This window comes from Pteropus alecto, unplaced genomic scaffold, assembly GCF_000325575.1.
Source record: "Pteropus alecto unplaced genomic scaffold, ASM32557v1 scaffold101, whole genome shotgun sequence".
Taxonomy (NCBI): domain Eukaryota; kingdom Metazoa; phylum Chordata; class Mammalia; order Chiroptera; family Pteropodidae; genus Pteropus; species Pteropus alecto.
The window spans coordinates 11,279,178-11,293,265 of NW_006432945.1; the positions used below are offsets into that span (position 1 = coordinate 11,279,178).

Here is a 14,088-nt window from a genome sequence, read left to right on the forward strand (position 1 = left end):
GCACTCCACTTGATGGTGGCAGCTACCGTGTCTTAAGGACTGACGATGTCCATGAATTATGTGCAACTGTTCAATGGGCACTGGGCATTTGGGTCTACTCCTGTTTTATTGATTGAACCCGATTTTCAACCACTTCCTATCTATAATATCCTAGCATTCTGCACTGCATGTGGTAGGTGGTCAATAACTGCTATAAAAATAAAATCAGACCAGTAACTATTGCTTGTATTCATAATAAAACCTTTATATAATTATAAAAAGATAAAAATACTGAACAAATCAAAATTGGTTATTGTGCTAGTTGAAAGAAAATAGAGGTGATTTTTGTTTCAAAATTATTTTTTGTTGTAATATGTCCTTCATTTTTTCTATAGGTCTTACGTATGCTAGTCTTATTTCCCAATCAGGTGGTCAATCCTTGAGACACGGCACCATATCAGAGGGTTTTCTTTGGAATGGTAGTGACTATATAATTGTACAACAGATGCTCAACAAAATATTATTCATTTACTAATACTCTGGATTCTCTTTAGAATTCATCACTAAAATTTAATTCATTACTAAGAGAAGGATACTCTGTTTTTCCACTAATCCTTTTTAGTAATAAGTTATACTTTATTGTTACTACATGTAGTAATAAAGTGCATCAAAGGCTCTTCTTCGATAATTGTTCTTTCTCCTTTATAAGCTGGCTGCATCGCAGAACTTATTACCTCTAGTTCATAGTCACGGAAATTGAGAAAGAGGTTGGTAAGTGGTTTGGACCCCATTTTGCTTAGCTACAGCCTGAGGAAGAGTGTTTATACCCACTGACTTCCAACAGAGGATCGTTAAAGAAAATGAAGGATGAAAAAGACCAAAAAAAAAAAAAAAAAAAAGAGCCAAGAATTCCTATTAGGAATCTCTTCCTTTTGAGATAGAGCTGTATAAAGTTTCTCTGGGAAAAATCATAATGCTTTAGGGCAAAAGGGCCTGAGGCAGCAGTTTCACTGACCCTACACTTAGACATAGCCCGGATGAGGATGCTGACAATTGAGAAGGGGCTAGCTCCCTGTTCCCTGCTAGTAAACAAGACTTGTTGGTTTGGGCTTCTTTACAGTCTGAAAGAGTCAGGTTCCCATCAATGGATAACACTTCTGCTATCGACACCAAAGGGCGGACTAAACTGGTAAGTAAACTCTGAGAGTCTTTGGCAGAGGTTGGTTAGAAGAGGGTTCAACAAATCCAAGTGTCAGAATTAAAGCATCTTTCTGATCGACTGGCCGAATACTACTTTAAAAAGCTTCTTCAAATCTGAATTTCTAAGGTTTGGTAACATGCTATATCTGAACAACTCACATATTGTAGATAAAGTCTATTATATGTACAGTATTCATGATATGAAAAAAACTAAATGAAAAGAGAAAGGAGAAAAAAATCTAAACAGAGGCTGAAAAGGACCAAAAAAGACAAGTTTCCTAAAAAAATTCTTTCTTTGTAGATTGTTCCATTAGGATTTTATTTCCTTCCTACTCAGTAGATGGAGAAGCTAGTCACACTGCCAACAATGGCCGCTCCTCTGTGCTAGGATACAAATGGAATTTGCATGGGACAAAGCCTCTGATAATTACAGACGCCTACAGAACAATCCCCACAAAGAAATCTTCTAGTTTTTGAGAGAGAAGAATTCCCCAACACAATTTACAATTGAAATATGTAAAGGAATTTGCCTAAAAAATGTGCTGATTATATAGAACTTCAGAGGCTTCACGGGAGTGAGTTGAGAAAGGCAAGCGAGAAACAGAAAGGAATGAAAAAAATAACAATATAAGTTCAAAAGAATACACCCTCTACGCAGAAAAAGCCACTACGGAAAAACCAGAAACTTGAGCAATCAAAACACAGTCATCTATGGTTTAACTGGTATGACGGTGGCAGTCCAGCAATGGCATAAACAAAAAGGAATCTTTAAAGCTGTGTTAGGCCATCTCACTTTGGCCGTGCCCCACTTCATGCCAATATAATAAAGATATTCCCCAACTCGTTTAATGGCTGTGGCATAAAAAATAATTTTAATTGGTTCTTTGGAAACTACATGTATTTCCTACCTCCATCCATCCAGACAGCCTTCTATTCACCCACAGAAACATGTACTGAATGCTTCTGTGATAGGTGCTATATCTTCCTATAGCACAAATGTTATAAATGACAAGTGGTTCCAGATGACCCCGCAGAGGGAATTTAACTTATATTTGAAAGTAATCAGTCTGAGACACACACATGAAGCAGGAGAAACGGGGAAGCCGTCCTCGCTTCTGTCTGGAGAAGTCAGCAGAAGGCCCTCTCCCACGTCCTGTCCCTCTGCTGACCTGACAGTCTCTCTCCCTCTCATCTCTTCCTCGGGGCCCTCATGCTGCACTAAGCCGCAGGTAGATGTTTGCCCCACACAGCATTTCATCTCTAAAATCACTCATCTTCCTCTTCTCCTCTCAATACACACTTTAATTCTCTGAAAGGAGCTGATCAAAACCAGAAGCTAGCATAAAAGCAATGTGTGGAAACTAATTAATGATTAGCTGTGAATGACTGATAGCCTAACACACAAATTAAATATATAGATATGGTATATAAATAAAAAATATATAATGTTTATAAAGGTACATAAGCACTTAAGCATTTTGCATTTAAAGGAAAAAAATTAAACATATTATTATATTATTTATATAACATATATAATCTTTTTTCTTTTTAAATGAAAATGCTTATTAAATCAAATAAATTGGTGAAATTTTGGGAAATACAACTAAACAAAAACAAAAAATCTTAAGGCTGAAGAAAAACTTTTATTTTCCTTAGGAAAAAATGACCAAGTAGGAGGTTTTGCCCAGGAAGTCAGCTACCAGAATCAGCGTCAGTTAGTCATGCTTTTCATCCCTTCTTCTTCTTCTATATGCAAGGATTCTATAAATGTTCTGATTAAAAAACGAAAAACGATCATTGTCAAAGTAGGGGCGAAGGCTCTGATCACAGCAGAGTGGAGGCAGAAGCAGCCAAATCAGGAAATGCCTACCTATGAAAATGCAAAAATATTAAAGAGATACACTGGGGTTTTACCAGTCTCCTCTAACAAGAATTTGTCACAGAACTTTTTAAATCACTAAACTCCCTACTACTTATAAAGTATGACTAGGTTTCAAAAAAAAATTCAACAAATACAAAACTTTTTAGGAAAAAAATATTTTTCTGATGAAAGACATACACACAAATGGTTAAGGTTATCGGTTTGTTTCAAAGAACAAAATATGTATTGGTGCCTCCCAATGTAATGTGTAATGAAGACATGATTAAATTCTTGGGAAAAAATTTCAAGAGAAAAAGTGTGGAAATACTATATTAAGATTGGGCGTGACACCAGCTGGGCCTGTCCACGTAAAGAGAAATGTAAGGGATTCGTAAATGTTCAGGATTCCTGTCAACCACCTGTGCTTCTCTTTATACCTCTCTCCTTCACTTGCCTCTATAGGTGTTCAGTTGTTTATTTCTGCAGCTATTTCCAGGAAAAGGCATATGGGACTTGATATTTCCCAAAGGAGTTGGGGGATGGAGTAGAGACTGGTTACATTAAACTCCTGGCTCAGAATGCAAAACTTTATTCTGGAAGCTTAAGAAAAAAATGAAAGATTATTGTCTAGATTCCCAAAATATTTCCTAGTTGGTTTGGCCCCTAGATTTCATCGTTTAAATGCCTAATTGTTCGTTCAGCATGATGCAGCAGCCCGCTGTGGGAAGAGGAGGGATGGCCCCGCACGGTCCCTACAGAGCCCCTCAGGGTGATGAGCTAAGCTACGCCCCGCCTCCTCGCCAGCAGCCTTCCAGATCTTTCATTTCCTCTTTCCGATTAAGGTGACAGAAAATATTTTTAAGTGGCAACCTTGTTGGCAATCGGGTTTCCCAATGATTTCTAAACAAAGACCAGAGGCGAGAGTTGGCCAAGGGGGAGCCAAGCCCGCCAGCGCCGCCCCTACCTGCTGCGTCTGCTGCCTCTGGATCGCTCTCACTTTGGGGACAGGACTCTCTCTGGAGGACGAGGACTGCTGCCGGGACCGGCTGCCATTCTGCACAGGTTCGGCCACCAGGGCTGCAGAGGCCACCGACATGCTCCCCGTGCTACGTAAGGACGCACTGTGTGGCAGGGACGGCGGGGCTTTGGCTCGGGCACCCAGCCCGGCTTGGTCCACTTTCCGGATCTGGGCCTGCCCCGTACTGTTTTGCCGTGGCAGAGCAAGAGGTATGTGTCTGTCCGGCACGGTGTGCCGCCGGGAGAAGTCCTCGCTCTGAGTGCTGCGTTTGGTGAAATCTTCCATGCTGCTATTGCTGGGTCCACTGAGCTTGAAGTCCTCACTGTTACTTTGGCTTCTGGAGCTGGCAGTGCTTAGGTTCTCCAAACTGGAATCCACAGAGGCCTTTGGCATTGCTGGCATGGGGTTACTGAGGTGGTAGACAGGGTTCTGGAATGACAAGGGCTGGAGGCTGCCTGGCTGGTTCAAGGCTGGGTGCAGGGGCCTTCTCACTTGGGGTGCACTCTGGGGGGTGCTCTGGGTTTCCCGCAGTTGTTTGATGCTGGCCACCTGGGTTATGGAGAGCTGGCTTCCGGTCAAGCGCATAGGCACATCGAGCATGATGGATGCGTGCTCCACCTGAGCAGCGTGGGTGTCCTGGAGGTCCATGAGGGAGACGCTCCGGCCGTTAGGCAGGCTCCCTTCCTTTTCGTCCTTCTCAGAATAAGTCATGCTCTGGGAGGAGGATTGCTGAACCAGCAACAATGTCTTCCCTCGGAAATAGCTATCTGTGTTGTCTTGGCTTGGGGACTTCAGTTTATGCACATCGCTGTGTAAAAGGAAAGGACCCTTAATTATCTTTGAGGCAAATTCAACATAGTTAAGATTCCTCACCTCAGTCATGTGAACTCTTCCGAAGGCTCAAGGCCCAATGTAGATATTTACATCAGTTTCTAAATTCAGATTCCATCATTATGATTCTTAGAATAAAATCCAACATTTTAAGTTTTTCTCCAAAGGTGGAGAATAACACTGTGTATACCACTCCATCACTATCTTTGATTTTAACCAGGATTCCAATCCTTTCCTAGTTAGGTTTTAAACCCTCCCACGGTATTCCAATTCATACTCAATTGGTTCCTTCCAACCCTTCAAGAGGAGAAGCTCTGAGTGCACAACCAAAGGCACAAATCTGGCCAATACAGAAAACAGTCTAAACATCAACACCGTATCGACCGTCCAGCTGACACAGCCAGCTATACAATGGTTTTATATGAGGTTCTCTAGATTTTTAAGTGCTATGATACATGAAAATATCAAATTTACAGAGCCCTTAGTCCTCCACTAAATAGTACATATCATTCATTCTACAATATCATTCTAGAAAATAAGTCTCCTAGATCGTGTGTAGTATTATGACAAAGAACTGGATTTATCTCAAGTCACACAGTTCTTTCCCGCTGCTAGTGGCTTTAAAGTTGGTAAATTCAACAAATAAGTTAAATAGATTGTTTTGCTAAGTCTCTAAACATTCTCTCTCCAAGAGAGGACTTCAAATTCTCTCTTTCATACCTGTCAGTGGGATCTTCAAATATTTTCTGCAGCCCAGAGGAGAGGCTTCCACTGACATTGGGGCTGGAGTTGTGCTCAGCGAGGCGCCTCAGCTGCTGCTGTACTGGTGTGGGGTTAGTCAGAGACCTGGTAATATCGGCTAGAACGCGAGGCAGAGGTCCCAGTTTTGCCACGGTCGCCTGTAGGAAGGAATTTTCACCCTAGTTGGATAATAAGCATTGCGACATCCACCAGAGATTGTTTTTGGGACCACGATGCCCAGTGATGAAGGGGTGTAGGTTGGAGGGAAGGGTAGGTGTTTGCATGTGGGGGTGGCAGGTTCGTAATGCATTGTTATGGAGCAGCGGAACCGTGGCGTCGAGATGGATGGAGGAGGCGGAACAAGGTGCAGCAGACATCGAGGAAAGAAAGGAAACAGAAATTAGGGTTATGCAAATATAAATTAAAAGACATGCTCAAAACAACCAAAACATTGCCATTCCAACTAAAATAGGCATGCAAAGCAAATGAAATCTTTGGAAGGCTAGTAGATCAAGGTGGGGAAGGGGAGGGGGAGAACTAAACACCTTCTAATCAAAAAAGACTTCAAGACCAGAAGGCTGTGTGATGAAACTTCCAAAGAACAGGGATCACGTAAAGAGAGAGGTGCATGCCAACATGGAAGAAGGTGTTGCATGCAGGGGTCCAGGGCACTCAGGGCACACAGCTGAGACTGCCATCCACGATCCCATTTAATCTTGGGAACCCTGACCTACCGCCAACTGGGCTTGCATCAGCATGAGAATTTTTTTTTTCAACAACAAAATCAGGCCAACTCTCCGTATGAAATATGTCTAGATGTACTACTCTTGGTTCCCAGGACCAAACAGAGATTAAAAAGGAGAAAGTGTATTTACACAGCAAAGTCTGTTAAAAAAACCTTGACCCTGAATAAACCAAGCTGATCTCGAGATAACTGTATCTCCATCTCATTGATGCAGTTATTCAACGAAAGAATAACTAACTTTTTAGTACTTGCTTTAACTGTCTCATTTTTTTTCCTTTGGGGAATTCTTATTCTCATGGGGTCTTATGGGACCCTTCAATGTTAGGTAGTTTGACATGGCTGCCTCTGGGTCTTCTTTGTTTTCTCAACAATCAACAGATTCTTCAACCCTGCTCGAATGGGTAGAATGCCTGCTCGAATGCCACCTGAAGAATGCCTTTACATGCTCAACCTTCCTGAGCCATGATTCATCCATATTCAAGGAATTTACCCTCAGCATAGCTGCAACTGAAAATCTGGCTGGCATATCTAAAAGTGGAAAAGGGGTCCTTAAGAATGAGGACGGGTTTACCATGTTTGAAGCACTGGTGGACACCCTACCACTCACATTTCCTCAGGAAAGTGGTCTCTATTAATAGGTTTTACGCCCTCCTCCCTCCAGTTTTATTGGTGCAACATTTTTAAGGATAATAGGAAAATGAAGGAAAACAAATTCTTATCACAGAAAGATAACTTTGTCTTTTGAAGTTATTCTAACATACCACCACACTTATATATAAACACCTGTAGCAAATGAAAACATCAAAAAATAATTATTGTGAGAAAACTAGCCAAAGCATGTTAAGACAATTTTCCATTATAAAATCTATCCCTCTTTGCAAAATTCCAGAAGGAAGAAAATAATTGGTACAATATACATATATATAGTTATTAATATAAAAAATCTTAGCTTATAATCAGGAAATAAATGATTAAAAGTAATTGTTTTCTGTGGTTTCTCTGCAGAGAAAGAAACCATCTGAAATTTCAGATCCCATATAACTGTAGTACTAATAGTTAAATTAAACCCTCTGACTTGCATAATATAAAAAAAGCTCATGGGTAAAGCTAATTAAACGTCACAGTCTCAGTATTTTTCAAAGTCCACAGTTTTGTTAGCAATTACAATATGAGGCTTCGTCTTATCCTACTATACGTGAATAAGGTTGCATATGCCAATATTTGATATTAGTTTCTAGGCAAGTTGTTAGATGTTATGAATGCTTTATTTATTTAGTTAGTTATTGCAATATATATACTACACTGATGCAGATAATTACCTTAAAATATATGTAAATAATTTCATGGCCTTCTAGAATTTCCTGGTTTGTAGGGTACATATTATACTCAGCAATGATAACCATTTACTCCCAGACTTCTAGGATAAAAGGTTGCTTTCGACTAACAGAAAGCATGAGTGCTGTCACTCTGCTGATGCTCTCCAGAATCCAGGTACATCAAATAATAAATCGAGCTCTCTGTCTCCCAGCTCCCGCTACTGTTCCAGTCCACGTTACCTTATCGAGCTGGGAAACTACTTCCCACAGTAGGGAATGCAGAACGGAAAGCTCCCGGCCCAGGTCGATGTACCCATCAAAGCCTGGGGTGTTGGAGATGGTGTCTGGATTAGAGATCTCCAGAAGAAAGCGTTTCATTCCGCCCCATTCATGTTCTAAAAAATCGTTCATGAATGCCATGTATTCTTCTTTGTTACCGAATCTAAAGTGCATGGAGAGAAAACGAGAAAGAACATATTTAGGAAAAGAGAGGTGATCATTTTGAGTTGACTTTCACAGATCTATAATTTTTTTTTATTTTGGAGAGGGAAGTGACTAATACGTTTATTATCTGTAAGTGATAAATGTCAAAATATACTTTTAATATTGATATTAATACTCAAAACTTTGAATAGCTTTCTATTCTCTATTAGGTAAAGCTAAAACCCTTTTTTCCTTGGTATTTAAAGCTCTGTAATATAACCTTCATTTATGTACCAAATGTTCATCAGTATAAACCTTCAATATCACTCACTTCTTCAAAGTTTCCCAAATACATTATTAAAACTCCTTCTCCACGCCTTTGTTCATGTTACTTATTTCTGCTAGAGAAGAACTTCCTCTCTTCTTTGCCTGTATCGATTCTAGCTATCTTCAGAGCCTAGCTTAAGTCTATAAAACTTGTTCCAAAATCAACCTAGAAACAATTCTTTTCTACCAGAATTAGCTCAAATATGGGTAAATGTGTATATTCTGCATTGGCTTATAAACAAGACACACGAAGTTAAAGTAGTGTACTTCTAAGAAGCAACTATTTAAACTAAGAAAACAACCTGTCTCACTTAATTTTTTTCCTTTAGTACATTGCTAATGGAATCTTGTCTTTAAGCTTCAATACTGAGTAAGTCTGTTGTGATCAATTTTGCCAGTGTGATTCCTTCTCAGGAATTTCTATAAATTATAAAAATTATATAAACAAGAACAATTTGAAAACATCAAAAAGTAGAAAAAGTGTGGGTATCACTCAAATATAACTGCTGTTTACATTTGAGTGCATTTCCTCCCTGCTTTCTGTGTTTAAAAAATCTTTTAAGTCTACAGAAAAGTTGAAAGAATATACAATGAACACCCATATGCCGCTCATCTACATTAACCGACTGTTAACATTTTGCCAAGTTTGCTTTCACTCTCTCTCTTTATTTATGTATACTTTTTTTTTTTTTTGTGGCTGAACCATTTTAAACTAAGTTGCAGACATAACCGCTAAATATATTAGCACCCGTTTCTCCAGAATAAGGAATACCTCTTACATAAACCAAGGCCATTACCACACTAAAACTTTTAAAATTAAATTTCACCAAGTGTCCCCAGATGGACTTTTACAGATTTTTCTCCAATTCAGATCCGATTAAGATGTAGCATCACGCATCACATCTAGTCTCCTCCGACCTAAAACAGTCCCTCCGTCTTTTCCATTTTTCATGACACTGACTTGTTCGAAGGGACCAGGCCAACTGTCTGAGACAACATAACCATGGGATTTATCTGACTGTTTTTCCCAAAATTTTATGCTCAGGTTTTTGTGTTTTTGTATTGCTGGGATGATAGCATATACACCATTTGATATCCTGATTTTTTTTTTTTTTTTGGCTAAAGTTTTTAATGGCTCTTTTCATTTTATATAATTATGTCTTCATTACCCATGTTATTGGCTTTTCTTTGTAAACACTATTTATAGTGGGTGCAAATGTTCTAGTGAATGCATGCACCACAGGTTACTTAGCCATTCCTCTAAAAAATGAATATTTAAGTTGTTTCCATTTTTCTTGCTATTTATAACAACACCACAATGAGAATTTTGTAACACGAGTGATGAGACTCCCCGCCCATATCCATATTTTAGATCGCATATATTTTTTAAACAGTGGTTTTTAAAAAAAGTGGTTGTGGTAGTGACACCTACTTGGCAAAGTTAGCCAAATTTTGAATGACCTTGGCAATGAGAGTCAGAGTCCGAGACGTGCGGTCATCAGGATACTCCTGCATCAGGTTGAAAAGGCTGGGTGACATGATGGCTGGGCACAGGAAACGGAGAAACAGTGAGGCACTGATGAGCCGCTCGCTGATGTCTTGCTTGCCGCGGTTCAGGCACTGCTGCTTCCATGATGCAAACACTTCTTTCAGCTCACGAGGGAAAACACTGGGGAAGGAAAAGAGAGCAAAACCTCTAAATATAAAAGAATCATAACCCAAGAAAGCACAAGTAATCCCACTCTGGCTCAGCGCACCTCCACGCTAGAGTCAAGCAGTGAGGAAGGCCCGGTGGAGTGAGCTCCGCCTGACTCACGGCCAAGAGGTGGTGGAAAATTCACAGAAGCCCAGATGGAGACTGAAAACCCAAAGCTGTAAAACTCAGGAATCAGTGTAAATTTAGTGCTGCAAAGCGGGAAAATGGCAGGAGGCTCCTGACTAAACCATCTGGTTTAATATAGCTCACCATAATCTCCCTAAAGACTGTTCATCAAAAATCTTCCCAAATCTTACCAATTGCTGGGGTTGGCGCAATGATCAAAAATCATTAACACACCTGTTTAACATGAGTTAATATTTTAGAAAGCCATTAAGATACTTTCAGTGGTAGGAGAACGTGGTGCTAATATTCTGCATAAACTTTACATTCATGTAGACAGTTCGGGGGTTCTTCTGCTCACGAGAGAGACTTAGATTTCAGGCAGGACTGAAGTAGGGTAACTTTCAGTTTTCCCCCTAAGCCCTTCCTTTGGCTGAGAAAGAACAGTTAGCACTGTGGTGACTTTTGTGTGGAAAACTGTCAGGTTCTGTAAGCAGGGGACGGAGCGCTGACACACTCACCAGTAGGAGTTGATGATCTTGCAGAAAGCCAGCTCGCAGCACATCTTCAGGTTGCTCTGATGGTCCATCAGTTCACTGGTCGAACATTTGCTGGGATCCACTTCGCAGTTCTCATCTGACTCATACAAAGCTTTGATGAACTCTCCTATTTAAAAAGAGAAGATGGCAGAGAGCATAACTATGGGTATGTCTTCCTGAAATCAAAAACCTAGGATTTCTGTCCTGAAATGTTAATTGGGAATTTTTTCTGAGACCTGATATGGAGGGGACAAACGATTGTTCATGAAGAGTTACTGCTTTGGAACCCAAGCGGTACCACCACTCATCTATCATGCTTATTGTCCTTATCCTGGAAGTGGAGAAACAGCCATCACTTAACACCATCATCACGGTATTTATAAAAATAACAATGACACTACTTTAAACAATGACATAACTTAAAGTCTTTTATCTGAAACCACAAATATATTTAATTAGCAGGAACGCATTATTTGTTATAAGGCCCCTCAGCCAGGGTGAATAATGTTATTAGTTTAGAAGAAAAAATAATCCAAGCTTGACTGAACATAGCCCACCTGAGGTCTTAAGCGCTAATGCTGGTGCCAAACATAGATTCGAGTGAGGGTGTCCAGACTTGAAATGCGGACAGTGGTTCAGCGCAGCACAAAACTGTAGCAGAACAGCTCTTTATATAATCTGTTATGTGTTTTCCCAAAAACATTTAGCTTAGAAGCCCTGTGCATATATCCTGTCCTCTATGGGATATGTCCACATTCTCTGAAAGAACTAACCCTCACCTCCCTATGCATCCTCTACCGTACCTTGCCTATGTTCTACTGTTCCGTGTTTCACAGTTTTGTGGCATCTGTTCACATGCCTGTCTCGTCGCTAGGATGAATGCCTTTGGAGGTCAGGGGCTAGGTTCTCTTCGTGTTCAAATCCCCAGTCTATCGAATAGCTCCCAAAGCGTTGCAGGGGCTCAATAAATATTTATGAGAGCTGGTGGTAAGTATTCTTAGGTTTTTATAGGACTTTATGAAAGAGGAGTAGATCATCTGAAGATTCTTTCAAATCTACTTATATTACTTGAGGTTCAGGCTAGTTGGAATAGATTTCATGAAAGTGAACAATAATTTCTGCAAAAATTAAGTAGCAGCAGCAATCTGAAGAGCATTTTCTAGCAAAGTGTTTAGTACTGAGGTAAATGAAAGCTTTTAAAAATAGCTATGACAGAGGATGGCAAGTGATTATTTGGAAGAAAATTACTTGAAGAACAGAAAAGAAAATGGTACACAGAAAAAAGGAACGGCTTTGGAGTCGGACGAATCCAGGATCAAATCCTAGACCCATCGTCACTGACTGTGGAGCCTTGAAAAGTCACTTAACTAGTCTGAGCTTCAGCTGCTTATTTGGAAAATAACATAACAGCTCCCACCCAATGGAAAGAACTGTGGCGAGGACCAGAAATAATGCATGAAAAGACAAGCGTCTCATATGGTGCCTGGTGCTTGCAGGGGCTCCACACAGTACGTATTGTTATGTACAAACTAGGCAACTTTTAAATAATTTCCAGAAAGTGAAATGACTTACACTAGTAAAAGGCTTCTAAAAATGTTTGCCAATTGTCACAAGATTTGTATTCAACATGCTCTCAGTGTCTCCCACGCTATGTGCTTCCACACAATCGACCCCATTTAAAGAGGACCTAAGTTAAAACTAAATCGTCGGTGTCAAATACTCCAGGTAAAATTTGGTCCGCCTTTAAATTTCTGTTACAAATATTCTGTTTCGTGAGTTCCTTAAGGTTATATCGATTCTAGGGAAATAATATGAATATTTCAAATAACTTGTGAATTATAAGAATTTTTTTTCATTCTTCAAGACAAGAGTCAAATAGATAACTCAAGGGTCCGGAAATAAATCGTCTACAGTGCTCCCAAACAGAGCAAATTATTTTCATTTCTGAAACTACAGCCTATGTCTGATAATGTGGAAAGTACCACGCTGAAAGGTGAACCTTTATAAGTTTGTACCTAGAAGCTGCTTACTCGATCAAAAACTACTAAGAGAGATTTGAAAACCCATTTACATTGGCCTTCTTCCTTTGAAGAACATCAGAGCCAAAGGAGGTGGGTGCTCCCGATGTGGTTTAGAAGGAAGTTTGTGCCAAGAATGTTCTATGTGTTTTTTATGTAAATCACTAATCCATTACTCTCTAGCATCCAAATTTCATGTGTATAAATAAGTCAATAGGTGTGGACACATTACTGCTAAAAAGAATTTGCTTCTGCTACTGAGGATGGTAGCAGAATTATGGTCTTTATCAAACCTTCTATTCTGTATCTCCCAGTGGTATTTCCCATATGTCAACATGCAACCTGACTTCAATCAGAAAGGTAAAGACACTAATCGATGGAAGATTTAAGTCTGAGGCAGAGCCTGTGCAGTAAATAATCAATCTTCATTAATCAAGATAAATGAAGATTGTACAGTATGACTGGTAACTTTTAACTTAATTTTATTTGAGAATTCTTTAAGCGGTCTGGAAATACCATCTATTTTCTTTTTCTTTTTTGCTCAAAGTATATGAAATACAGCAAAACTTTATTCAGAGTGCTAGGTGTACTTATTATTTTTTTTTGGTTTACTGAGATTTCATCACTGTGAAGCTTTTTTATTTAATGCTTATTATAAAATCTTCCTCACATATATTATTACAGGCTCTTGTGATAGCAAGTAAAGTATGAGCCAGAATAATTTATTTAATTCATTGAAAAAAGCACACGATTTCTCTCCCTACGGTTAGACGGATACCCTCATCTTTCTTATTTTCCGACGTTGTAAGATCCTTGAGGGCAAAAATCTATCTACTCCCTCAACATACCTCACTGTCTACTCTTGATAGTCACATGTGACTAGTTAGCACTTCACATGGAGTCAGTGCAAAATGAAATACACAATAAATGTAAAATATCCACTGAATTTCAAAGAGTTAGTCTGGAAAAACTAGAAAACCTTATTAGTAATTTTTATACTGAATACCTGCTAATATTTGGATATAATGAGTTAAATAAAGTTATTAAAATTAGTTTCATCTCTTTCTCATTATCCTTTTTATACTGTGACTATCAGAAAATTTAGATTACTCGTACGTGACTCTATTACGTTTCTATGGGGCAGCGCTGGTCTACAGTCTGAGTGAAGCACTGGGAATGGAGAGAAAAGAAATGACTGTTCCTCAAGGAACTCACGCATCAAGTGCCCAGCACAGTGCCTTACTCTAGAGGCTGGCGCCTGAGTTCCGTGA

At 39.5% G+C, this 14,088-nt stretch overlaps 1 protein-coding gene across 6 annotated transcripts in view; it reads right to left on the reverse strand.

The window, feature by feature from the left end:
• Window positions 1-14,088, reverse strand: part of RASAL2 (RAS protein activator like 2) — a 244,807-nt gene that overhangs the window by 17,061 nt on the left and 213,658 nt on the right. For 5 of the 6 annotated variants that reach the window (XM_015586236.2, XM_015586235.2, XM_025043939.1 and 2 more), the window contains 5 exons: window positions 10,782-10,926; window positions 9,874-10,110; window positions 7,932-8,133; window positions 5,610-5,809; window positions 4,005-4,866 (listed from right to left, as the gene is read on the reverse strand). In XM_015586236.2, the coding sequence (XP_015441722.1) occupies window positions 4,005-4,866; window positions 5,610-5,809; window positions 7,932-8,133; window positions 9,874-10,110; window positions 10,782-10,926 (1,646 nt within the window). The remainder of the gene's footprint in view (window positions 1-4,004; window positions 4,867-5,609; window positions 5,810-7,931; window positions 8,134-9,873; window positions 10,111-10,781; window positions 10,927-14,088) is intronic. The other variant, XM_006907785.3, reaches the window with a different exon arrangement.